We start from the raw sequence: 24,778 nt of genomic DNA, 5'->3' as shown, positions 1-24,778 counted from the left end.
CTTAAAACACTGACAAAATTGGCTGATATAAATTCTGGAAACAAAACAGGGAATGTGGTAATAGGAATAAAAATAGTATAATTAAGGAAACAAAGACATTGCTGTATTAAAAAAGAACACTCAAATTGAGAAATGTAGTGAGGTGTAGCTTGTTTTTCAAGTTTGTAGAGAAATGATGGATTACCAATAAAAGGTGTTAGGACAACTGGGTGGCCATCTGGAAAGAAGTAAAGTTGGACCTATACCATATATCCAAGAACAAAACAAATCCAGATGGATCAAAATTTAAGTATAAAAAGTTAAACCACAAAGTAATTGAAAAACTGGGATGATTCTTTTGTAATTTTGAATCTGAAGGTACTAAAACCAAAACTAAAACTTCAAAAACTACGTGAGAAATATGATTTCATCAACAGACAAGTCAAATGCCTGAAAATGCTGAGAAGAAAGGAATAAAAGAGGGTAATGGGATAGGGATTTTGCTTAAAGAACATTTTAAGCATATATGGCTGAAATTATTAGACAGTGAATTTAAATCAAAAGATTTAAATAAGCAACATATCCCTGTAACAGTAAACAAATAAAATCTGGGGGTTAAGAAGGTTTGCAACAAAGCCAGGCAGTGGTGGCGCACGCCTTTAATCCTAGCACTTGGGAGGCAGAGGCAGGCGGATCTCTGTGAGTTCGAGACCAGCCTGGTCTACAAGAGCTAGTTCCAGGACAGGCTCCAAAACCACAGAGAAACCCTGTCTCGGAAAAAAAAAAGAAGGTTTGCAACAATCAGTTTTCTAGAATTTGAAAATATCAAAAGTTACTCTCTAAACACAAAGTCAGTATATAGAAAATAAAGCTCAGAAATTTCCGAGCATGTGTTGATTCTAGATTTTAAGAGAGATTTTCTTTAATCTATCAAGTTAGCAAACATTAAAAAGCCTAGAATAAATGATTTATGTTCAAACGCAGGGAGGCTCCCATGAAAATGCCTTACCCACATTGCCATAAGAATACATATTTATGGGTTTGGAGAGATGGCTCAGTGGTTAAAGAGCACTGGCTGCTCTTCCAGAGGTCCTGAGTTTTATTTCCAGCAGCCACATGGTAGCTCACAACTATCTGTAGTCGAATTAGATGCCTTCTTCTAACATAAAGTCCTATGTGCAGGTAGAGCACTCATATAAACAAACAAACAAATAAATCTATCTTTAAAAATACACATTTATAACAGCAACTGAGAATAATCTGCCTGTAGTCTATCAAAATTGCAGGTGTACTATCCTTTGAGCCTGGAACATTGTTCCTAAGAATTTACCACTCTGTATAATTAAGCCTATAAATAGGAGGGTAATTATTGTAGCACTTTTTAAATTGTCAAAAGCTGAAAATGCTTTAGAGATATTAAGTAGAAGACTCATCAAATTGCAATGTATCTGTTCCTCCTTACATAAGTACAATTGTCTTAATCTGTATACTTTACTTGCATGTAAAAATAATTAATGAAAAAAGATGGCACAGATTTGAAAAAGAACAAAGGAGAGTATGCAGGAGGGTTTGGAGGGATTAAGGTGCAGGAAAAAATGATGCAAATATATTATAAATTCAAAAAATAATGGAAATAATTAAAAATAAAAATAAAATTTAATGTGTTAACTAAATATATTGTCATCAATGTTTAAAAGAACCAACAGCTCATATATGTTACTAAAAGAATGAGTATTAAGACAAAGTACAAAAATATAAAGTGCAAAGTCATGTCATAGACTACTATCTATCAAAAATGAAATAAACACATATATGCATATATCCTTGGAATGAAGCAGAGTGACAAGTTATGTTGGCTTTCTTCTGTGAAAATAATTGGTTGCCTTGGAAAAAGAGTGTAAATTCATTCACAACATTTGGACTTTATATTATTTTCATATGCTGCTTGTTTAAAAATATATTCATAAGGGAACAGAATCATTCTCTACCCTCTTAGAAAGATTTCATTCATTTTGAACTCAAGAATTTCCTTGTATATTAAACAAAGATAATTTTAAGACTTCGTTATTTCAGTGTAATCTATGATTTGATTAAAGGCCGATGAATTTCAAAAAACAGATAAGGAATAGAAAAGATTCTGAAATTAAGTCTTTGAACAGTTCATCAGCTGAGCCACAATCTTTGTAAAGCAAATTGTTTGAAAGAGTGATGAAAGAAACTATAAAACAGTGTAAAGATGCACATTCTTCAGCAAAGCCTGCTAAGTATCAGGGTGAGGAATGAACAATGGACCAAAGACTGAGGCCAGAAAACTCACACATACCCTGGGGTTCTCTGTCAGGAGGAAGAGGAGTATACGGACCCCTTGAGCACATTTTCAAGCAGAGACTAAATTGTGTAGCCTCCTGTATCTTCTGCTTCAGTAAACAAATACCTTCCCTCCCCACTAAACAGATCAAAAGGTAAAATGAAGAGGAGTAAGAAGAGAAATCTGGGAAGTAGCAAGGAAGAAGAGAGTTTAAGGAGATAATCTCCAAGTGGTGTATGTGTGTCCATGGTATCCTACAGGATAGACAGATTCGCTGGGGCCATTTACTGAAACCTGATATTAAAGAGACCTCAGATATTACATAACAATATTTAATTGTTACCTAATTATCAGGTATCAAAGCAGAATCTACTTCTTAGGAACCTTTTTGTGCTAAGAAGAAATTTATCTGTAATTCTCATCGGCCTGAAGGGAGAAAAAAAAATCCCGAAGAGGCCTTAGAATGAGTAACAACCATAAGTGCAGCTATAATTAAATATATTGAGGTCAATTCCACTGTTAGCTTTTGAAATGCAAAACCATGCCCCCAAAGACATGACAGCGTCAGATTCTCTCTGTGCAGAAGGGGAAAACTAGGGTCCCCTACTTTCTGTTCTTCCTGGCGGTTGTGTAACTAAAGTGAGCACCAGCAGAGGTGTCGCAGCTTTGCTTTCCACATTACGTGCAATCTTAGAACGCAGGTGATTGGGACTAATGAGGATGTGATGTCTGGAAGGCCTGGGAAGGAGCTGTTTGGAGGGTGATGGCCCATTTAGACATTACATGCCATGATCATTCCAGGTTAGCCCTTTAGCCTTGTTTATCAAAATAAGCCCCTGTTACTCTTGGCTGTGTGGAGGAAACTCCTAAACTCCCTAGATGTATGACCAATGTTGAGCATGGATTAAACAAATGGTATCATTAAGACACAGGAATAACAATTCTAAGGGTCTTTATTTTGCTCTTTTGGTTTGGTTTGGTTTCTTCTCTTCAAGCCACAAAGAACTGACAACAGTTCTCTCTGAAGGAAAAAAAAATATCGTGGACTACAACACTTAGTAACTCCACTCGCCAGCTCTCTCACCTACAAGAAAATATTTTCTGCCGTGGAAGTTATGTTTCTTTATTATTGGAAATGCAGACGTACGAGTTCAGGATCAGAGACACAGTAGACCAAATATCGATGATAAGATCACTTCTACTACATTGATGCAATGCCTTGGCTGGGAAAGCAATTGCTGTGCAAAAGGAAAAACCTGTGTTTCGATACCCGGAACAAAAATAAAGGCAATGATGCAGTCCTTTTCTGTTATTCTTGCGCTCTACGGCAAGATGGGTGGTAAAGAAAGGAGAATATCTGGGAGTTCATTAACCAGGATAAACAAGGTGGAAAGTGAGGACCACCATGGGGTCATTCTCTGAACTTTGTATACCTGAGCAAACATACACACTCGCACACATACACACACACACACACACACACACATTTTTCACTTATTTTAAAGATACAAGTCTATTATGTTTTTAGTGGAAGAGTTTTGTAAATTGTGTTAGTAACTTTTTAATAATGTTATTGATTACTACAAATTAGAAGAACTTTGGGGAATTAAGTGGCAGAAGAGTTATCAAGATTTTACAGACTTATAGTTGATAATGGTGTAAGAACTCCGCTTAGAGTTCACAGGGATGGCAGGGGTGCTATGCAAGGTGAAAAAAAAAAAACCCAGAATGTAGCCTCCAGCCTGTTCTTTCATTCAAGTGAAGACTCAAATCTGTGGCAGTTCACTATGCAACAAAAACAGATCCAAATGGAAAACAGACTTAGGGTTTGCAAAGCTGAAGAACTGGGCTCTTCTCCCTGTGGTCTCCAACTGTATAATCCTATACAGAACAGTTAATCTCCTCACTTTAGTTTTCTTGTTTGAGAATAGTGATTACTAAGACATCCTGAGCGCTGCCTTTGGGCTGTTCATCATACTCAGGGGTTTGTACGTATTGTGCTGAATCTTCACCACCACCTCTTGAGTACAATGCTGCTACCGATGCCGCATCACAGATAAGAACACTTCCAGCAGTAACTGATGCACCTCCCTGTTGTAAGCGATAGGTAGACATGAGTCCAAACACACTCATTTGTCCCCAGAAACCACACTCTGAACTTGTTTTGAGGTTTAGGTAAAAGAAAACTAGAGTGTAATGATTAACGAGCTTCAGGTGTTTCTGTGTCGGCCTGGCACCAAATTTTTAGTTGATGTTAATATCATTAATTATACAAAAGCCATAAAATGCACTGTTGTGCGTATATGGTGTTAGAGTATCAAAACATTATCTTTTTGAGAATATACTTTTAGTGAAGAAGTTACATTTTGAATTTTTTATTTTCTCAGCGAGGGTTGAGGATGCACGTGACACAGCATACCTCTGCAAGTCAGGTGAGTAAACTCAGGTCACTGATAAGTCTCAGTGGCAGGCATCTCTATCTGCCCAGCCCTGTTACCAACCCTTGGTTACTCAGCTCTTTTCTTCATATATTCTTGAGCTATTGCAGAGAAGTCTCTGCTCAGAGATAGGCAACATTTTCCAGCACAGCCCAAAGCTCACCCTACATTCAGGTTCTACCGAGTAATGGATTTTCACAGAGAAAAGAGCAAAAGGAGTGTGATGATCAGTTCTAGTCCTTTACCTACTTCAAGCTGTACAAACAAGATTCTTGGGACCCACAGACGTGTGCAATTACAGACAGAAAAGAACTGTGGGTTCTTGGTACCTGATAAGACTGTGAGAGACAGAAAGGCTACTGATGAGGAATGTGTCTGACTGCGGCCAGGGAAAAGCAAGCTGCCGTTGTGTTAGGCTGCTGAACACAGGAGGCAGTAATATCAGGTGTAATAACTAGCACCCCCTAGCTGTGGTAGATACTATGGTCTTTGTTTATAAGTGAGGAAAATGGAGTACAGACAGGTAAACCAACCATTCCAAGTTCAATACCAGTTTCAAATGTGATACTATTCTTAAAAGGTCAAGGAATAAGCTTAAGGATTAGCAGATTTTGCAGGTGGTACACTAGTTCCCATGAAGTAGGAAGCAGAGTGGGTCTGGAAATGTACATATTTGAAGCTGAAGAAGACACTAACAGTAATAGGAGTTCCAACCGAATGAAGGGAAACCACATTCAGTATTTGGGTATAAAACATTTCTTTTGCTGATTCTCCTCCACACTGTTGAGAAAGGTGGGAGAGCAGGAAGATGAAGAGGAAGAGGGAGAAGTCAAGTGAGAACTTGGCCTCTGTCACAATTGCTATTTTAAGCGTTTCTATCAAACAACTTAAATGAGTGGCGTTTTGCAACCCTGGAGGTTGCCTGGCAAAGCGACACAAAGTTCGGCAGAAGCAGCAAGACTGACCCACCAAGCGTTGCACTCAGGTGAACAGAACTTCCCTCCCAGCCCAAGTGCTGATGGCTATGGGAAGCTGCACGCAAGAAAAAGGCGATGGACAACAGGGCCTAAATCACAGAATCCTCCTGCACATTTGAACAACTAACTCCACAGAGGCTGAGGGTGTAAAGAGCGGCTGAACAGGTGGCCCAACAGTTAAGAGAACTAACTGCTCTTCCAGAGTATTCAGGTTTGATTTTCAGCACTTGCAATGGTGACTCACAAGTTTCTGGAGCTCCAGTTCCAGGAGATCCAATGCCTGTTCATAACCTCAGCGGGTATCACGCATACACATGGAACACAAATATCCATTCAGAAAAGATCGTCATACATATACATTAATTAAAAATAAATAAAACTTTAAAAATTAATAAAAACTAATAGACAATTTTTAGATGTTAAAATAATAGTTTTAGAATTTCTTTTGGGGGGAATGAATTATTCATCGTCTACCACTTATATGAGCCTCAAATCTCTGCTATTACATCTACTTTCTTCACCTTTTAAAGACTACAATAATTTTTGCCGGGTGGTGGTGGTGCATGCCTTTATTCCTAGCATTTGGGAGGGAAAAACAGGCAGATCTCTGTGAGTTTGACGTCAGCCTGGTCTATAAGAGCTAGTTCCAGGACTAGCTCCTTGTCTTGAAAAATCAAAAACAAAACAAAACAAAAAAACAAACAATAAAAAACCTTACAATAATTTTTTAAAATATATTTACTAAGAAACTATCTCCTTTTTAGTCAAGAATTAGTCATGTTCTTGTAACCTTGCCCTACTCTTGTCAGTACATGCATGTGGATAATAAGTAAGATGTCTCTGTCACAGATCAGTTCCCAGCAGCAGCAAACATAAAGCAAGATTCAAGACATAGTACGGTCAACCATTCTTTATCCACAATGCTCAGGCCCCTGGTGTTTTGTATTTTGGAAGTTCCTTTTCAGATTTTAAAATGCTTGCATAGAAATACTACTTGAATATCTCTGACATGAAATTCTAAACACAAAATAATTCAGAATGCCAAACTTTTAAGTATCATGTTAGAACTCAAACGTTGGGGTTGAGGATTCAGCTCAGTGGTAGAGTGCTTGCCTAGCAAGAACAAGGCCCTGGGTTGGGTCCTCAGCTTTAGGGGAAAATAAAAAGACAAAATACCAAAAAGTCTAAAATTTGGATCACTTCTGCATTCACATTTACAATCAGCAATGACCAACCTCTCAGAGCAACTTTGATTAGCACAAAATGCTTGCTGCCAAAGATCTTACTGTTGTGATTGTTGTTGTTGCTACCATTGAGTGGGTCAGGGAGCAAAGAAAACTATTATGAAGCTGGGCTTACTGGTGAATACCTGAAATCTTATTGCTCAAGAGGTTGAGGCAGGAGGATTGATGTGAGTTTCAGGCTACTCTTTCCAAACCAGTGAAACCTTGTCTTAAAATGCCAAACCAAACCAAACCAAACCAAACCAAAACCAACTAATCAAACAAAAACAAAGACAGCTATTGATAAAGGATTAAATAAAGCTTTTTTTTTTTTGTAAAGACCAATGTTAAGAATGCAATCAATATACTTTTTTGTTTGATTGGTTTGGTTTTGTTGTCGTTGTTGTTAACAGCATTTTTCTCAGTAGCCATAGGCATTCTGGAATTTATTATATAGCATAGGCTGGCCTCCTGCCAGTCTCCCAAGCTAGGCTACTAAGGTGTGCTCGATGTCTGGCTAATGTCGAAGAAATTCTTAATGCTGCACAAATACACGTTACAATGTATAATATGGGAATGGGCAATGCAATAACCTAGGCCTTTCACATACCTCTCCTCCCAGCATCACATCCATAAGTTAACAGATGCAACAAAAGTCACAAGGCCGTGTTCTTAAAACACTTGGCCAGGACAGGAAGCCGTCCACCATTTGTATTTCAAACACTATTCTGGATTTTGAAGGAGCATTCCTCTGGCATTCAAAACCCACAAAACCTAATACTCCCTACAGCTACTACTTATAAAATAATTGCATGAAAATGTGCAAGTTAGTCTTGTCAGGAGAGATGAAGGAAAATATGAGGGAATAAGTAACCCTCGGCAGTTAATTACCACCCCCCTGTATACTTCTTAACCTTAGGCTCTCCCTGACTCAGTTTACCCCTTAACAGAAGCATGAACTTCAATGTGCTTTAAGAATCTACAAACTTCTGGGTATGGTGGCCTACATGTTTAATCCCAGCTTTTGAGAGGCAGAGGTAGACAGATCTCTGTAAGTTACAGGCCAGTTAGAGTTACCATAGTGAGACCCTGTAAAAATGCCCGTAATGTCATTGTACTGAGTATCAATGGCTTAAACTAGATTTATTCAAACTAAGCTAATAAAGAGATGAGAAGACCACAGCCATGTTGCTGTTATCTGAGGAATACTTGGTGAAGTATCACACACCTTCCAGTGCCTTCTTTCATCTTTCCTATGACTGCCAAGTTAGTAAGTCAATTGATAACTCCATGAATTAGCTATATTTTTTTATTAAGGTAAAGTCAATCACTGTCAAAATCAATTAGAAAGTTCCCCTATTACCACTGACTATTACCCTTAACAGAACTGAAGTAAAGCAATAACATAAACCAAAGCTTGTAGTACCACTGAGACCAGTGTTTCATTATTTCTTCGAGAACGTGAAAGTCATACCTTCAACCAATGAAGTGAGAAGCGTGACATTGGCTGCTTTCCGTCTTCCAGCTGGCAGGTTTAGGCCAAGCCTATCCAGTTTCTCTCTTAGGCAGCGGCCACCATTCTTGGATTTTGCTCTGTCCAGAATCAAATGCAAGTTCAGTTTGGTTAGTTAAAACTTGGAAGAAATTCTAAGATGACTAGCTCTCATGGGGAAGATACCACAGTGGATGGGATATAAAAAGACAGGAGGCTCGAGAATGGTATCGGTTCAGTTACCAGAGACACAGTGGCAGGAAACAGCTTCATCTTACCTCCTCAGAATGCCTCCCAGGAGTGAAGCATTGAGGCACTCAGGTGGCGAGAGACGCCTCTTTACCTCAGCAATGGTCACCTTGTACTTGGAAGTAGAACTGAGAAGGGACAATCGACCAGGAACTGAGCAAAACAAGTCTGTGGGGTTGACCACACAGGTGCCACCTTGGAAGGGGAAAATGTACATGTTAGTGATAGCAAAAGAAGAGAGCTTTGTAAGAGGCAGCTAGAATCAAGAGATACACGCAACAGCTGTGTCTATCCACCATATACATCATGTCAGGATACTACAAATACATTCTTCTAAGAACTAATTAGGGTTTTGTATATTATACAGAAAATGAATCTGTGTGCAGCATTGTAATTCTAGACAAAATTAGCACCTCCTACAACACAGGTTGCCTCTCCAATGTTAATTTTGACATTATTACATCAAGAGATACATCAGCACTTTACTGCCTTCAAATCCAAGAATTAACCTCACAAAAGTCGTTCCTATTGATTCACAGTTATGTGTGGTTGTGTCCACATATAGAATGGGTTAAAACTTTTGATGCATTCTTTTCTCTTCCGAAATGTTTGCAAGTTATCTTCTTCCTTCCCTCATCCATCCACCAGCTAAAGACACCAATCCCCATGTACACTAAAAATCATCTGCCTGTCACCAGAAATTTCCCATAGATACAGGTAACAATATACTCAAATCTGTACACGATGCTTCAATCTTCATGGTCAGCCAGCATAGGTAGACAAACACAGTGTAAGACATAGTGTTAGCTAGTTACCTACATTAAATATGTTTGTTATTATCGTTATGATGGTTGCTTCATCATTACTGTTAGGGTGCAGGGAAATGATAACCATTAAGAACATCACCAAACAATTTTACCGTGGTGGATTTCCTAGAACAGGAATATCTATCTTCAAGTTTGATAGAGTCTCTTGAGCCTCACATTCCTGCAGAAGCAGAATACTCTACTCTCTAACCTCAAACAGCTCCCACTGGCTAAGAATAGACTTGGATACTCATGTGTGAGCAATACTAGTTACAGTTTCTTGATGCCCAATTGCTAACTTACTGCAAAAATCCCCAGGCAAAGTTCATCCTGCTAAGATAATGGGCGTATGAACTTGGGATGTAAAGCTTCCTTCATATGTGCCTAGACCTCTGAGGCCAATTGTAATTCAAAACTGGATTTTCTTTTAAAAAATTTCCTACAAAGTCTCTCTCTCTCTGTCTCTGTCTCTCTGTCTGTCTGTCTGTCTGTCTCTCTGTGTCTCTCTGTCTCTGTCTCTGTCTCTCTCTCTCTCTGTGTGTGTGTGTATGTATGTGTGGCCAGATGAAGGTGTCAGATGCCCTGGAACCAGAACCACTGGTAGTTGTTAATTGCCTGATGTGGATGATGGAAAATGAATGCAGGTCCTCTGCAAGAGCAGTTAGTGCTCTTAATAGTTGAGCCACCTCTCGAGCCCTTCCCAGATTTTTTTTCTAAGAATTTTCTTGCTGTAGTTGTAGGTAAACCTAAGCTACTTTTTCAGAAAAGGGGATTACAAAGGAAAGGAAAGAAGGAATAAGTGATTAGAAAAAGAAAAGGACAGAAGATTGTTGCTCAAAATTGGTTTACTAAGAAGGTGATTGACTTTAGCTACCTAGGAAGAAGTTAGTCATGAGTGTGAGATCTTAGATCCCATTAGGTCCTCATTCAGAATCTTGGTTTTGAAGGAAGAAAGACGCTGTTCATACTCAATAGGGTTTAAGAAGTACTGTACTAGAATTTAGGCATTGCCTCCAAGCAGCCCCTCCCTATCTTCTTTTACTAAGAAATACAGATGAGCAGTTACAGCAAGGAACCTCAGATCTTTAGATTCAGGGATGTTCCTTGGTCTTGTCACCTAAAGAACCTGGGAGGACATGAAAATATGTAAAGGAATCCTTACCTAGAAGTGAGAATATTAAAATATTTCCAACCCTATGATGTTTGAAATTCTTTCTAGCTGTTTTACAATTACTCATATTTCTCTTTAAAATTTATTTATTATTTTGTTGCCTGTGTAGCCATTCTGTAGACCAGGCTGGCCTTGAACTCAAAGACCTGCCTGCTTCTGCCTCTCAAGTGCTGGGATTGAAGGTGTGTGTCACCACCACCTGGCAAATATTTTTTCTTTGACAGTTTCATAAATGTTCATAAATAATTTTAGTCATTTTAGCCTCCATTACCTTCTCTTATCATCCTTCACACCGAACCGCTCCCCCTCCACTGAGTGTGTGAGAGAGAGAAAGAGTGGGGGGAGAGGGAGGAGAGAGATTCCCCCTGAATTTAATATTTTATTATGGCGGTCTACATAAGCATTGTTGGGGCATTATTTACTGGAGCATGGGTAAGGTAGGGGCTCATAAGGTCTCTAAGGAACTATTTCCAAGTAGTGGTTGCCGGGGGATGTGGCATCTTTCTTTCAGTTGTGTTGTCACTGAAAAGTTGCCTAGGCTTCAGTAAGTAACCTCCTCCCCAAGTTAGCTTTGAAATTGCTAATGATCAAGGTCTTTCTCCCTTAATAATTCTGAACCAGTTTATATGGCCCATTACTGTGACAATACAAAAGGGAGAGAGAATAGAATGTCAAGGCATATGGCAAAATCTGTTGTATATTCCAAAAAATTCCTTGTGCCATTTTCTGGAAACAAGACCTAGGTTTTAAAGTCTGAGAGGTCGGAAGGTCTGTCAACTAAATTCTATTCTTATAATCAAATGTGGAAAGTCTGAAAACGATTTTCGTCAGCATATAGAAGCACACAAATTTGCTAATTCTTTCCCACTTGGAATTTCTACGGAATTTCAAAAAGTAATAGTAGTAGCAAAATGTTAGGGAAATTCCACAGATTCTTGGGGCCATGGCTGTTTTTACTCATTAATTTTCATTCATTCTTGCATTGTGTACTTAAGAGATACCCTTAAAAAGAAAGGAAAGTGACTTTTCCGAAGCTGAAATAAACTGAAAATTAAGGTAATTCCAGTGAATCAGAATCATGTTTCTGATTGCTCAAGGATTTACGTGTGAAGGAAATATCAAAAATCAATAAAAAATGTGTATATACAATATCCATCCACTCTTCCGAAAAGAGGACTCTAGCTGCGGTCACAATGAATCAGAAGCAGACACAGATCTTAACAGTTAATATCTCACTCAGTATTTTACAGAAGAAAAAGAACTGGTCTTAAGTGTCTGAGCATTTACATGAGTTTTTTTTTTTCCTTTCTTCTATCTGATTGAAACTGGAACCACACAATTTTAGGCTTTTCCTGTCCTTAGTAATCTGTGAGTTAGAAACCCAATTTAGAGAGAAAATGGTCACAATTTTTGAAAAAGGAGTTAAGTCGAATTTTCTTACATTCAAAATCTATCACCTTTTGGCTTAGTTGAAAGTAGGCTGTTCTCTGAGCATCCTCTGGATGGACTATGTAGCCATCCTGGAGGCCCTGAGAGCTTCTGCTCCTCCATCCAGTTTGGGCTTCTGGTTTATGCTAACGTAGGCCTGTGTTAGGTAAGTTACACAGGCTGCATGTTAAGAATATACTTTATGCACACACAAATTGCCTCAAGGATTTATTTTGTATTCAGGATTATCCATCAACTCTAGACTCTTTTATTTTTTTATGTCACGGAATCTTTAAAGGGAATTTCTGTTGCTTTGATACGTGGCATCGTTGCAGCCTTAGGGAACTCTCTTATTCTGGCTAAAGACTGGGCAACTTGTAGAGTTTACATCAACTTGGGGAACCTGATATCTTTCTTCCCAGTGGGTTACTTTGCAGGAGAAGAAACAAAGGCTTGATAGCCAGGGTTTTGCATTTGTAATGAAGGTAGTGACATGGTAGAACATAGATGATAGATAGATGTTGATAGAGACTGTCAACAATGACGATGAGAACCCAGAGGACAATCAGAATTGGACCTGGCCGGGCTACTAGCGTTACTCATTCTGTGTTCGCCACTCAAGGTCCTTGTGGTGTCTCTGAGGCTCCTCAGCTCTTACAGATGTTGGGTGACACTCATTTTCTCTTCGTCATTCCAGTTGGGGATGACAGTCAAATAGGGTATGCAGAACTTCTTAGGAGTTCACCCCTCCCGCACTCATAGTACATGGAGAAGCAATATTTCTACGGAGGTCAGTGCTTTGTAAATTTGGAGCAACCTCCTATTTCTTGCAAATCTGCAAATTTTAATAAGTAGCTATGTAAGAAGTTAAGACTTGTCTACTCAAGATCACTTGTCTAGGGCACGCCATATACAATTCTGCCAAAGCTACAAAAAGAAGTTAGCCTATTGTTACCTGACACAGAACAACATAGGTTTAGACTGTCCTTCATACCCTGATAGATCCTGAATATCTTGAAGAAGCCTGGAACTGCACTTCTCTTGATTAGCCTGGGGGAATCTAACTTTCTGCCTTCAGACCATGGGTTGGGGTGGGAGTGGTGGACTGGTGACAAATAGGAACTTGGCACACTCGCTTGGAGACCAATTCTTTCTTAATTAGTCTACTTGAAAACTGAAAGTGTTTGTACCTATTTACTTCCCCCTATGGCTGATGAGATGTTACAGGAAGTGGACAGTGTACTCAGCAGCCTGAGTAATGGTACCCAGCATCAGCTACCACATCACAGCTATAAAGCTGGATACTCATTTACCCGTTGTTTGTACTGCTTCCTAATGAAAAGCCAAGCGCTAAAAGTCTCTTCTTACCCCAGATGTGTGGAGCAGAGCAAAGGGGAGTGATTGTCTCTAAAGAGCAGCATCTGAGCGACTGCTGACTCTTCGTGCCCCACCCACCCCTAACAACACACTCAGTTGTGCCAAGAGGCCCCCTGGCGCCTCTGCAGGTGTGATCAATACTTTCTCGCCTGCTTCTCGCTAGGCCCCACTGCGCACAGCCCACAAAGCCGCCGCACCTCAGCACCGCCCCACTCCCCTGAACGTTGGTGTTGACATAATTAGACCAAATCTTAGGAGCGAAATAGATGTTCTGTTCGCCTTACAGCCAAACAGATGTTTACAATTCAAATGAAAGAAATACAAACGGTAGGGATTTTCTCCCTCCCCTTCTTCATCTCCAGTGATCGCTCTTTTTTTTTTTATTTTGACACATTAAAAATGTGTAAGCGGTTACAAGAGTTTCCTGTGCCTGTTTGTTTTGCGGCTTTCATTTCCGCGAGGTTCTCTTGTCCGACAGGTGGGGTAGAATCTTCTGTGCTGTTTCCCCCCTCTGGCCTTTCTCCCTTTACCAACGCTCTAACCCCGCCCGTAAAATCCCCACCCCCCACGGCAGCAGATATTAATTGTAATCAAACAGCAAAGAGGTGGGGACTTAGTTGCCTTCACTCAAGCCTTTGATGGTGTGACAGCAGCGAATTGGACCGTCCTGATGGAGGGTTGTGCTTTTACAGGTGTAGTTGCACCAGGTCGCTGCTGCTTCCTGCGGGAGCCCGCACCAGGTCCCAGCAGAACAAAAGAAAAGGAACTGGGTACCAAATAGGTAACTGCTGCCTTGCTGGGTTTTGCTCAGGGATCAGTTCTGAGTTCCCAAAACGTAACATGCTTTGGACGGTGGTGATTTTCTGAGCAGGGGAAAATAAAAAACAACAAACAAACACAAAAAAAGGACAAAGTACTTCTTTCCTCATGAAAAACAACTGTCCAGCAAACCATGCTTCTACATGCTTTGGTGTATGCTTTTCGGATAGAATTTCCAGTCTTAAGTACGTTCATTTTAGCGTTAAGAGAGCGCGCGTGGCATTTCCAGTGTGCCACGTGCCCTATTTTCATTTACAAAGGTTGCAGAACCAAAGAGTTGAGTTGAGTCACCTAACTGCAAGGGATTCGGGGGTAGTCGCTCTCTGATGGCAGGCTGACAAAGGAAGAAAGATTAAGCTACAGGCGGACCTTCTGCTTCGCCCCCTTCTAGAAATTGCTAGGAGCTACCGCTAGGACTCCGCCATCCCAAGGTCCATACAAGGCCCAGGAGAGTCCTGAAAAAACCAAAGCAAGGCACGTGTCCTCCTGAGGAGGAGCAGGCCAGTTGCGGTGGGGGCAACAAAAAACAGAAAGTGTCAGTTCTGTCCTATCCATTATTGGTAGACAGGGCGGTTGAAGCTAAGGCTGCTTTTGCGGAAAAGACTTATTTTGAAAAAGAATTAAATCAGATTGGACAATATTTGCACCGCGGTATAAACGTCTCAGCCTTGGCGAGCTAGTCACCTCTGCGATCTGATACACTCTAGCTCCCTTAAAACGTGCAGAGTTCAAATCATATTAATTCCCCCCAAATGTTTTGATTCAAAGTAGTTTGTATTTTGTGTAGCCAAGGGCAATCGGGAAAGCGCTCCTCCCTGTAAGTGGCCGGTGGGTTCCCTCTCTGTGGCCCAGAGGCTACAGTGGTATTTAAGCTTCGGAAATTAGCCTGGGGCTGCAAGGCAAGATGATCAGAAAGCGAAACAAGGGCGCTGCCCCTCTACACTTTTTTCATACCCCCCCCCCTTTTTTTTTTTTTTTTTTTAGTTTGCCATCCCGATTTCACAAAAGAGATCAGGGCCAAAGAGTCACTACTATCCACCCTCATACAGGAAGCCTGACTCTTCTCATCTCTAACTGGTGTGTGAAGACCAGAGCCCCTTTATCCAGCTGATTCCCATATCATGATTCCATTCGGAGTCCATTCATGATTAGCTTCGCCACCGTCGTGGTCCTCATCAACACTGCGTTATTAAATGCTCAGAGAGAAATAAAAGGTCTGGGTGTCTGACAAAAGGGAGGTGCCATGAGGATGCTTCTGAAGAGTCACCAGGAAAAAAAAAGAGTGGGCTTTCCTTCCTTCCTTTTTTTTAATGATTAAAAACATAGGCGACTCCTGTAAATAGAAGCCCCTTTCCTTCAAGAGATGCCTTTTGAAACCCACTGTCTGAATATTCAACGAAGGCAAAGCTCCACTCTGTACGAACAACATTAATATGATCTCTGCAGAATTTGTTACTCAGAAATATTAACATATCAAAGCCAACGCCCGGGGCGAAAGAAGCTATCGATACGCGAGTGCAGGCTAAAGTAAAGATTATTGGTTGTGATGGTCGGAGCGGTGGAGCTGCGGGCAAAATCGCGCACACCATTAACCGGGAGTGAGCGCGCAGGGAGCTGGGCCTCCGAGGCGGCCGCAAATATTTTATCTAGGTGGTAATTACCTCACTGCTACCACCCTGGTCTGCCCACGTTATCTTTTGGCTATCAGGTCTTGGTTTACAAGAAGGAAAAATGTAACCGACGCTTAACAAAGTTAGCCTGAGAAATGACATTTTGTTCTTTACTACAGATTTAGTGAATGAACTCTCATCCCTCCACCCTCTGCAAACCAGGCCAACTTCTTTCTACCCTCCTCAGGGTAGACATTAGACAGGTGTCTTTCCTCAAGGCAGAACTGTGACATTCACATGTCCGCAGGGTAGTAGAAATTTTGCAGGCTTCAGGTTCATAGAGATTTGTGGGAGAAAATGGGGAGCACAAAGATTTTAAGGGAGATCAGTCTGTGACTCACAGACATTGTTACCATAGGAGGGATGGGAGGGAGTAGCTGACTTAATGATTTAGGTGTTCTGCTTTTTATTACCTCAGTTATCGATATTAGGAGTTCTGTGTTGTGCGTGCCTCACCATGCCAAAGAAGAGAGAAGGGGTTTCTTAGTTGTTTTGACCTAAGGGGATTTTGCCAGTGCTTTGAAAATAGAAAAGTGCTTGCTATCCACTTGGAAATTATGAATGCTGATAGAGCTACAGAGTCATCCACCTAATCAGTTCACACTCACACACCCACACGCACACTCTCCTCTCCAGAGCCGAGATTGCTCCTGTCCTGTAAAACCTGGGAATGGGAAAAAGTGGTCAGATGCCAGAGTCCGAATTTCTCAAAGGTGGGGACCACAGATTTTATTGTTGTCTAACTCCTACGCGATCTTTTCTCTTACACAATCCATGTTTGGCTTTAATTAGCAGACTAAGAGAAGGAGAAGGAGAAGGATTTTAAAAGGTGAAACAAATAGGCACTGAACGGTACAAAAACAAGACAACATCACCCAAGGAGCTTCGCTTCTGCAACTGTGCTAAGGGAAGAGCGCACTTCCATCTTTTAGGCACCTTTTGGATGGCCAGAAGAAAGGAAGGTGTTCCTACTCTCCCAGGAAACTATTGATTCCACAGCATCTACAGCTCCAGCTCTCTGCCTGGAATTCATCCTGTCAGTTATGCTACAATCATTTGGATGTGATAGTCAAGCCGTTGGGGGAGGTATTTTAACAACTGCGGAGCAGAACGTACGCACCGCCGCGGAAAGCTCGGCTCGCCTAGCAGCCGGCCTCCTTCCCTAATTAGTGGCGCTGTCCTTCAGCACCACGGTGTCTGTGCGCCCTGAGCGCTTGGCTTCACCTTTAGTGTTCTTTCCTTCTCAACAGACCCCAATCAGCAAAACTTACTGAACCTCTTTTTCACTGTGTGTATATTTTACTTGTGTTACAGTTATGAACAGCTAAATTTAATATTCAGAAATTTGTCTCTGTTTTTTTTTATTCCAGTATGGCTGAATATAGGCCTGAATGGAAAATTTAATATTGTTCCTTCTAAATATCTATAAGAAGTGATATTCATACTATAAAAAAAACTATAAAATCTCAAAAGTGTGCAACAACAGATTTGAGCAATTTTTTTTTTTTTTGCAAATTCAACATAAATTCCAAGCACACACTCTTTGGAACAGCCAAATTCCCAAAGAAAAGGATCCCTTTTTTTTTTCTTCTGGTGTTTATAGTGGATGCTGGATTATGAGATCTACATGCAAACACAAAATTTCCATTGCTGTTGAAGAGTACACTACTCCCTCAGAAAAGAAAAAACAAATCATTCAACTATTTTTGAGAGAAATGGAGAGGCACTAAAGGACATCTATTTGGTATCATCAGAAGTTTTGTAGTTTGGTTACCAGAAACAACTGTGGGCCTGAAGCAGGAATTAGTCTTGGTGAATAGGCCACATCTTATTAATTCGTATGAAGTTGGGATAACAGCTGGTCCCTCTTGCCTCCTGTGCTCCTCGGGTTATTGGGCATGCTAGGAAAATAAACTTCAGAGACTCATGGTACAGTTAAGCAGGGAAGCCAGAAAAATCTGCACTGCCTTGAGGCCCTGTGATTGTCATAGTTCAAAACCTTTTGTCAAAATGGACCATCTGAGATACAGCCCCCTTCAGTGTCTTGGCTGAAAGCAACAGCTCTCTTCTCTCTCTCTCTCTCTCGCCTCACCCCCCTTTCCAATGCCATGGGTAACTCTGGATTCAGATGTTTTCCTCAACAGATGGGAACAAGAAAGCTTTATCCAGTGCACTTAACACTACCTCCTCCTCCCACCCTCCCGTAATAAAAGAAATCTTCTGGACGCTCCAAAAAAATTAAATAAATAAGGCAGCTACAATATTGGAGACTCATTAGCCTCCCGGAAAGCCTCAATGATATAGCCTTTCACAGACTCCCTCAAGGCCCATCGCTAACACCGCTAACACCGTCACCCCAAACACTAAGGCAGTGGCTGGCACATTAGGTCTAAAAGAAACCAGAAATCTTGCTCCAGGATGTAGTGCTGGTGAAAGGGAAAGAAGTGTGAAAACTTCTGTTTTTAATCCCAGCCATTTTCTCCCTAACTTCTATTCTGTCAGCATTCTGCGGGGAGGATAGATTTGGGGCTATGAGACTTGGGGCTCGCCCAGCACTGAGGGGTTGGTAGAAGAAAGGGGTACTTTTAATGTACCTATGCCTGTGTGGATCTGCAATAACTCTTTTTTTTTGTTTGTTTGTTTCTTAATCAGCACACAAAGAATCCGATGTTTGCAAGTCTTCCCAGATTTTCAAAACAAAGAAACTGAGGTCAAGTTATTTCTACTCACCTCTTCTTATCACTCCCCCTTGGCCATTGAGAACAATCCCACACTGGGCTTCCACAGAACCCTTCATAAGAGAAAAAGGAAATAGGAGCATTCAGATATGGTAGACATGACCACCATGCAGGTGCAATATTTTAGACTAGCCTATCCCTGACCTCTATGTCAGGAGACCATGGAAGGCATCAGTGAGCAAACATATTTTAAGGAAAATATTTGAATAGAAACTACAATCTACAACTTTTATTCATCTTAAGGTATGCATTGTGCATCACTCCCCAATATCACACTTCAGAGGTTTTAAGAGATTTTCATTTGGACCTAAAAGAACAAGAAGTCCTTTCAGTCCCTGAGAAGGGACAGGGCATACACACAAACAGCGCATGCTCACTTCTTTTCTGGTGAAGAAAATTATAGCTTATGTGTCAAGTCTGAAATTGTGAGGGGCTTTTTTTTTGGAGGTTCAGAGGAAATATTTCACATAGAGGGTTTAGAGTATCTTCTCAGGATTCTGTTTTCTCCCAAAGCAGGAGACCCAAATAATCCTATCCAAAATAGGCCCCCTGGAGGAAACACCTTCAGGTTCACTCTCTGCAGAGCTCCAAGCTCCTAGGTTGCTCCCAGAGTGATCATTTAAACTGGAAAACTAGAAAGGACTTGGTAATATTTTATTAAGAAAAATAAAAATTTCTCTCTCTGTCTGTCTTTCCCCCCCTTTTGAACCAAAATGTGTTAAAAGCTCATTTTCCTTTACAAACAAACGAGGTATTGGACATGAAAGAGGCCTTGAAGGGTGTTAACCTACCCAACAGCCCGTGAAGAGTTAAGTAAATGCGGAGAGAGTCGGTGCATAATAAAAACCCACTTTACAAAACAACCTTTACAGCCCTGGCTCCCTTTTGCCTCCCCATTTTCACCATATTGAGGCAGGCCCCGTAAGACCCCCCTTTTCAACCTACTCACCAGCTCTTTCTTATTTTAAATGTTCTGCCTTAAAGTGATTATCAAATCAATATGAAAAAAAAAAAACTTGGAGACTGAGCATAAATTAAAGCGGTGATGGGAAAAGGTGTGACAGTTTCCTTTGTTGGCCATAGCAAATCTTTTTAGGGGACTCAAAGATGGAACTGAAGCCACAAGACCGTTTGCATCTGTTAGGCAGACTTAGACTGCCCTCTAAACCATTGGGCTACCACTTAAAATTCTGTGCAGGAAAAAGTATATTTACATTTGTTGCATTTGAAATGAGGCATATGCTGATGAATGTTTTAAAAAGGAAGAAATAAAAGGAGAGAGATGGGCTTCCCCACACACTCCCTCTTCATTTCTTCTCTTAAATGTAGCTATGGTTCTTTCTTTTCCGCTCTGCTAAGTACATCAGGAGGAGCAGAATAACTTTAGAGTTATAATCTTCTCCTAGTCTTCATATACATTACAGTATATGCACTTACATACACATATAGAAGTCTTTGTGACCACGCATGTGTGCAGGCATCACACACCATACTTTTTCACTGAGTATCTTGAAGTGTTTTCTTTCGCAGTATGAGCAATATTATTTCAACACAAGTAACAAAAAGAAAAGGAAGAATAAATATATAAGAGATAGGCTGAAATAAAGATTTTAAGATATCTAAACTGTAAAAGATAAAGGACACCCAAGTTCTCCAAAGAAGCGGGACCAATTTCCCCTATCACTCTCAGGCGCACTGCTAAGATGTTTATTTTCTCCGAAGAAACAGATCTTGGTCCCTTCACTTAACAAACTTTCTCCCCTCATAAGTAAAACATGCTGTTTGGTCAGATGACATTGCATAAATGACCAGTTGAATGGCACTAAGTCGAAAATTGGATAAACTACGGTGTCCTTTTGCACAGGATTCTGTCTTTGTTCCGTGCTTGCAAATGTTCTAATCCTCTCTTTTGAAAAATGCCCAGCTTTGTGCCTAGCACAGAAAAAAAATTTGTACAGATACAAAAAAATCAGCAGCAGACGTGGCTATTAAAAGAAGTAAATAGGTTTTAGTTGAGCTAAGCATTGAATGGCAGATTTTTTTCCCCTCCTGAGACATAAGGGGATCCTTGTGAAAAATGTAAGAAAATGCCCTAAGCGTATAAAATTATTTTGTGAATTTAAGTATAGCAAGTCAAGCTTTAAGGAGTGAAATCTTCTTTCTCGTGCGTGAATCATGTGGTTATGGCTCTTTGTTGGAACTGTAAGGGCTTTCACTTTAATTTAAAATTAATCTCTTGCTCAGGGGTAGAGGAGGGGGAAAGATATTCTGTGCGCAACAAGAGACCTCTTCTGTCTCCAAGTTGTGCTCCTGGAATATCTTCCCGGTCTTCAGGAAGTGTGGGGAGGTGGCAGGCTTTGTGCAGAATGAAAAAGGGAAGGAGATGTGCTCTACACTAAAGGAAAGTTCAGCTCTTTGGGTTCCTACTCTAGACCTTTGTGGGTTTATTGATCTGAAATGTGTCTAAGACAATGGCATCACTTCATTAAAAATTCTATTGTTGGCAACGAACGTGGAAAGCCTGTTAAGAAAGTAGGAGACTTGCTTAAGTGGCGGGCTCTGCGGTGTTTCAATTCATTTCTATTCTTTCCCCCTTTCTTCCTTCCATCCCTGTTCCTTCCTTTTTCCCCCCCTTCCAGCTTTTTTTCTCTATTTGTCTTGTCCTTTATTTCACTTCGGACAGAATTACGAGTTGCATCTTCCGTAATATGGAGTGACCTGAAGAGAAAGGATAAAGGAATAAAGCATGCTGCTGGGCTACCAGCTTGGGTATGCTCAGGCAGAAAGAAATACAACTATACTCTGGCCAAGTGCATCGTGCAAATTATGTTATTGGGGCTGACTTTTGACACTTTTATTTGTGGTTCCTTACTTGACACAGCAATCTAATTTGTTTGTGAAACTTTTGCTCAAGCTTGTTGTTCTAACAACTTCTTAAGAACAGCCTGACTCCCTCAACGCATCATGGAATTCCACTACAGGTTCTGTCTAGGCCAACTATGGAAATATGAGAATACACCCTGTAAATTATGGAAATTGAGGATATCATTAGCGGGCCGTCAGCTTTTAGGGTCTTGCTCTGACACCGCTAGATTCAAACGCAGTTCCACTGACCTCACACACCTATCCTCTCAGGGTCAGAAATGTAGATTCATAGCTGACTTTTGATGACTGGCCCCAGGTAGGGGCTGCAGCTATTGATCCAATGAGAGGAACGCAGTGGGCACAGACCTCCTGTAATTTGATGCCTTTCCCTAAATCGTGTTTTGTGTGTGTGTGTGTGTGCGCGCGCGCGCGCGTGTGTCTGTGTGTGTGTGTCTGTGTATGAGAGAGAGAGAGAGAGAGAGAGAGAGAGAGAGAGAGAGAGAGAGAGAGAGAGAGAGAGAGAGAGAGAAAAGAGAGAGAGAGAGCGCGCATTAACAGAGAGCGGAAGGGGGGGGGGCGAAGGGAGGGTGCAGACAAATCCGCTGCATGCTTATTTACCTGCAAGTCGTCGGCTCCCGCGGCGGACAGCCCCAGGCTGGGGCCTGGCAGGAGTCTTTGATCTGGGTGCATTCCATACTGAGAGCCATGGCTCATGAGGGACAGGTCGTGGCGGCGGTAGGCATCGAGGCAGCCCAGCTCCCGCCTCTGCTCGTCCAGGCAGGAGGACTTGAGCGCCCGCGCATTGTGCAGGTTAATAAAGTCGGTGGGCTCCCCGTGGTGAATCTGCTGGTAGTACTGTTGTGAGTGGTGGAGTGAGTTCAGAGAGTAGGCGTCGGGAGTGACCGCCGGGTGGCTGTGCTGGAACTCGTAATGGAACGACTGGTGATGGAGCGGGGTGTACTGGTGGTTAGTGGAGAAGTAGGGGGACGCAAACTCGGTGCCGGTGGTGGAGTAAGTTAAAGGAGAGGAGGAAGAATAGGCAACCGTGGAATTGGCTACGGACTCCAGACAGCCAAGCTGCATCAAACGGTAGCTGTTTGATCCGTCGTGACGTATCTGGAAGGAAGAGGGGGAAAGGGGAGAGCAGAAAAACTTGAGGTTTGTCATTTTGTAACCAAGGCGCCACTCTCCCAGAGTCGGGAGCTTTCCCTGGCTCTCCTAGGAGACAGAGGGCAAGCAGGCTGGGTTCGGGAGAGATGCCGGGGCTCCGTGAGCTCCTTCACCAAGCAGACTTCCAGCACAGTTGAACTGGGGGTGGGCGGCCTCGTCTTCACAGTGGAGAGAGCGGGGTGGGGGGTAATCCCCCACCCTATATAGGTGGGGGCGATATCACACACGCAGTCACAGACAGACAGAAGACAGACAGACAGACAGACAGACACACACACACACACACACACACACACACACACACACGCTCTTCCCTTCCCAACTTGTGCCTGGAGCTAGAGGTCCAAGTCAGGTTTGCAGGTGATTAGGGTCTGCGGGGAGCAGGAGAAGCCACAGGCAGAGAATGCTAGGATGCACCTTGCCGCTCCAGCAAATCCTCGCGTCGAAAACGCCCGCCTGACCATGCGGAGATGTTCAGCCTGGGCTGCTCAAAAATATCATCGTCCACATATATAATTATATATATATTAAATATATATTAAAAATCCCAGTCTGCAAAATTGTTCAGCTTGCTGACTTCTGTATCTGTCTGTATCCCATTCCTTGAATAAGCCCCTTTCAAAAGGGGTACGTTTTCCCCCATCCCCCATGTCCACCTACCGCCCCCCATTAGTCCCTTTTCTTTGCTTTTCGGAGAATCCTTTCTGTGTCTCTAGCTTTCTCCTCATCCCCCCCTTATTGTTAGGATTATGTTTCTCCCTCATTACAGCAAATGGTGCTTATCGTGGAGAGTTGCCCTCCCTGGCGACAGATGTCATAACGAACTTTCTCCCTTCCCTTCCTTAACTTCTCCCGAAAGCCAGATTATAATTAAACGTAACGGTCCAATATAGATTAGAGGCAGGGGAAGCTGCCACCACAGCCACCACCACAGCCGCCACACACTCACACACTCTCACACACTCACACACACGCGCGCGCGCTCACAAAAAAAGTAATAATACCTCCGCATCGTGGACTAGTCCGGGAAAGGTAGTTGACATGTTGGGTTTCTCCAAAAGCTTACGATGCAATTTCCCCCTCCAAAAAAAGAATCAGGAAAAAAATCCAAAACTTCTTGTATTTTCCAATTTTTTTAAAGGAAAAAAAAATGCTCTGTAGATACAGATCTAAACTGTAATGGTTTTGCCCGGATCGGATAGCTCCTTGTCTCGTACCCACTTAAAAACCTGTAGGAACAAAATTTTCCCTCTGCACAAAAGCAGCTCCCTGGACCAGATTTTGTACTTGCTGAGAATTTCTTTGGCTGATGTCGTAGGTCCCTTGGTAATATAGAAGTTTTGAAAATTAAGCATCAGCACTGAGAACGGGGAGGACAATAGGCAGAGGAGATTATCCCATGAGACAAGGAATAAATATTGTATCTTCGCCTAATAAGGAACTGGAGCTTCTTTCAACATTTTTATCCATTTTCCCCAACCTTTATCGTGCTTTTCTATACAGACCTAGGTGGGGACTCATCTCTGCTGAGAGCATTTACACATTTTTATTGTGAAGATGGAAATCTACCCCCAATAAGTACACCTTACAGACAGAAATATATATTAATTAAACCTTTCTTTTACATGACTGAGCATTTGTTCCTATTGGTTCCACTCCCTGGATACTGAAAGCTGACTTCTCCTACAGACATTAGACTCAATCTTGCCCAGTTGGGGTGTCTGCCTTCTTCCAAGTGAAACCAGTACTGTTTTTCTCATGTTTACACTGAATTTGGGTTCTTTCTCCCTTTTTGAAAGGCAACACCAGGTGGTGGCTAACATTTTTTTCAGCGGTTTTTAAGATAAATAACCATGATGGACAGTCTTAAGTTTCTATTGCAACGAAGTGGGAAAATTCAAGAGAATAAAGAGACTGCACACTTAAGTAAATACCTTTCATGCCTCGCAACTCAGCCTGTTTCCCTTCTCTTTTTGTACTCCCCTTCTTCGTCTTGTGAACAGTACTTTTCCTTTCTGTTTCCTGAAGGTGTGGACCATTTAACAGTGGAATCAGGTATATGAACACC

At 41.6% G+C, this 24,778-nt stretch overlaps 1 protein-coding gene across 2 annotated transcripts in view; it reads right to left on the bottom strand.

The window, feature by feature from the left end:
• Tfap2d (transcription factor AP-2 delta) overlaps positions 1–23,816 on the bottom strand; it is a 49,357-nt gene extending 25,541 nt beyond the window's left edge. The window contains exons 1-5 of one of the 2 annotated variants that reach the window (XM_057751794.1): positions 23,715–23,816; positions 22,159–22,656; positions 18,668–18,728; positions 8,696–8,861; positions 8,400–8,518 (exon numbers count right to left, since the gene is read on the bottom strand). In XM_057751794.1, the coding sequence (XP_057607777.1) occupies positions 8,400–8,518; positions 8,696–8,861; positions 18,668–18,728; positions 22,159–22,656; positions 23,715–23,753 (883 nt within the window). In that variant the 5' untranslated portion in view covers positions 23,754–23,816. Of the gene's footprint in view, positions 1–8,399; positions 8,519–8,695; positions 8,862–18,667; positions 18,729–22,158; positions 22,708–23,714 lie in introns of those variants that run through there. The other variant, XM_057751793.1, reaches the window with a different exon arrangement.
• Positions 23,817–24,778: the final 962 nt, after the last annotated feature.

The sequence above is a fragment of the Chionomys nivalis genome, chromosome 19 (assembly GCF_950005125.1).
Source record: "Chionomys nivalis chromosome 19, mChiNiv1.1, whole genome shotgun sequence".
Taxonomy (NCBI): domain Eukaryota; kingdom Metazoa; phylum Chordata; class Mammalia; order Rodentia; family Cricetidae; genus Chionomys; species Chionomys nivalis.
Note: the sequence above shows the minus strand (reverse complement) of the source record. Positions and strands in the feature narration are given on the sequence as shown.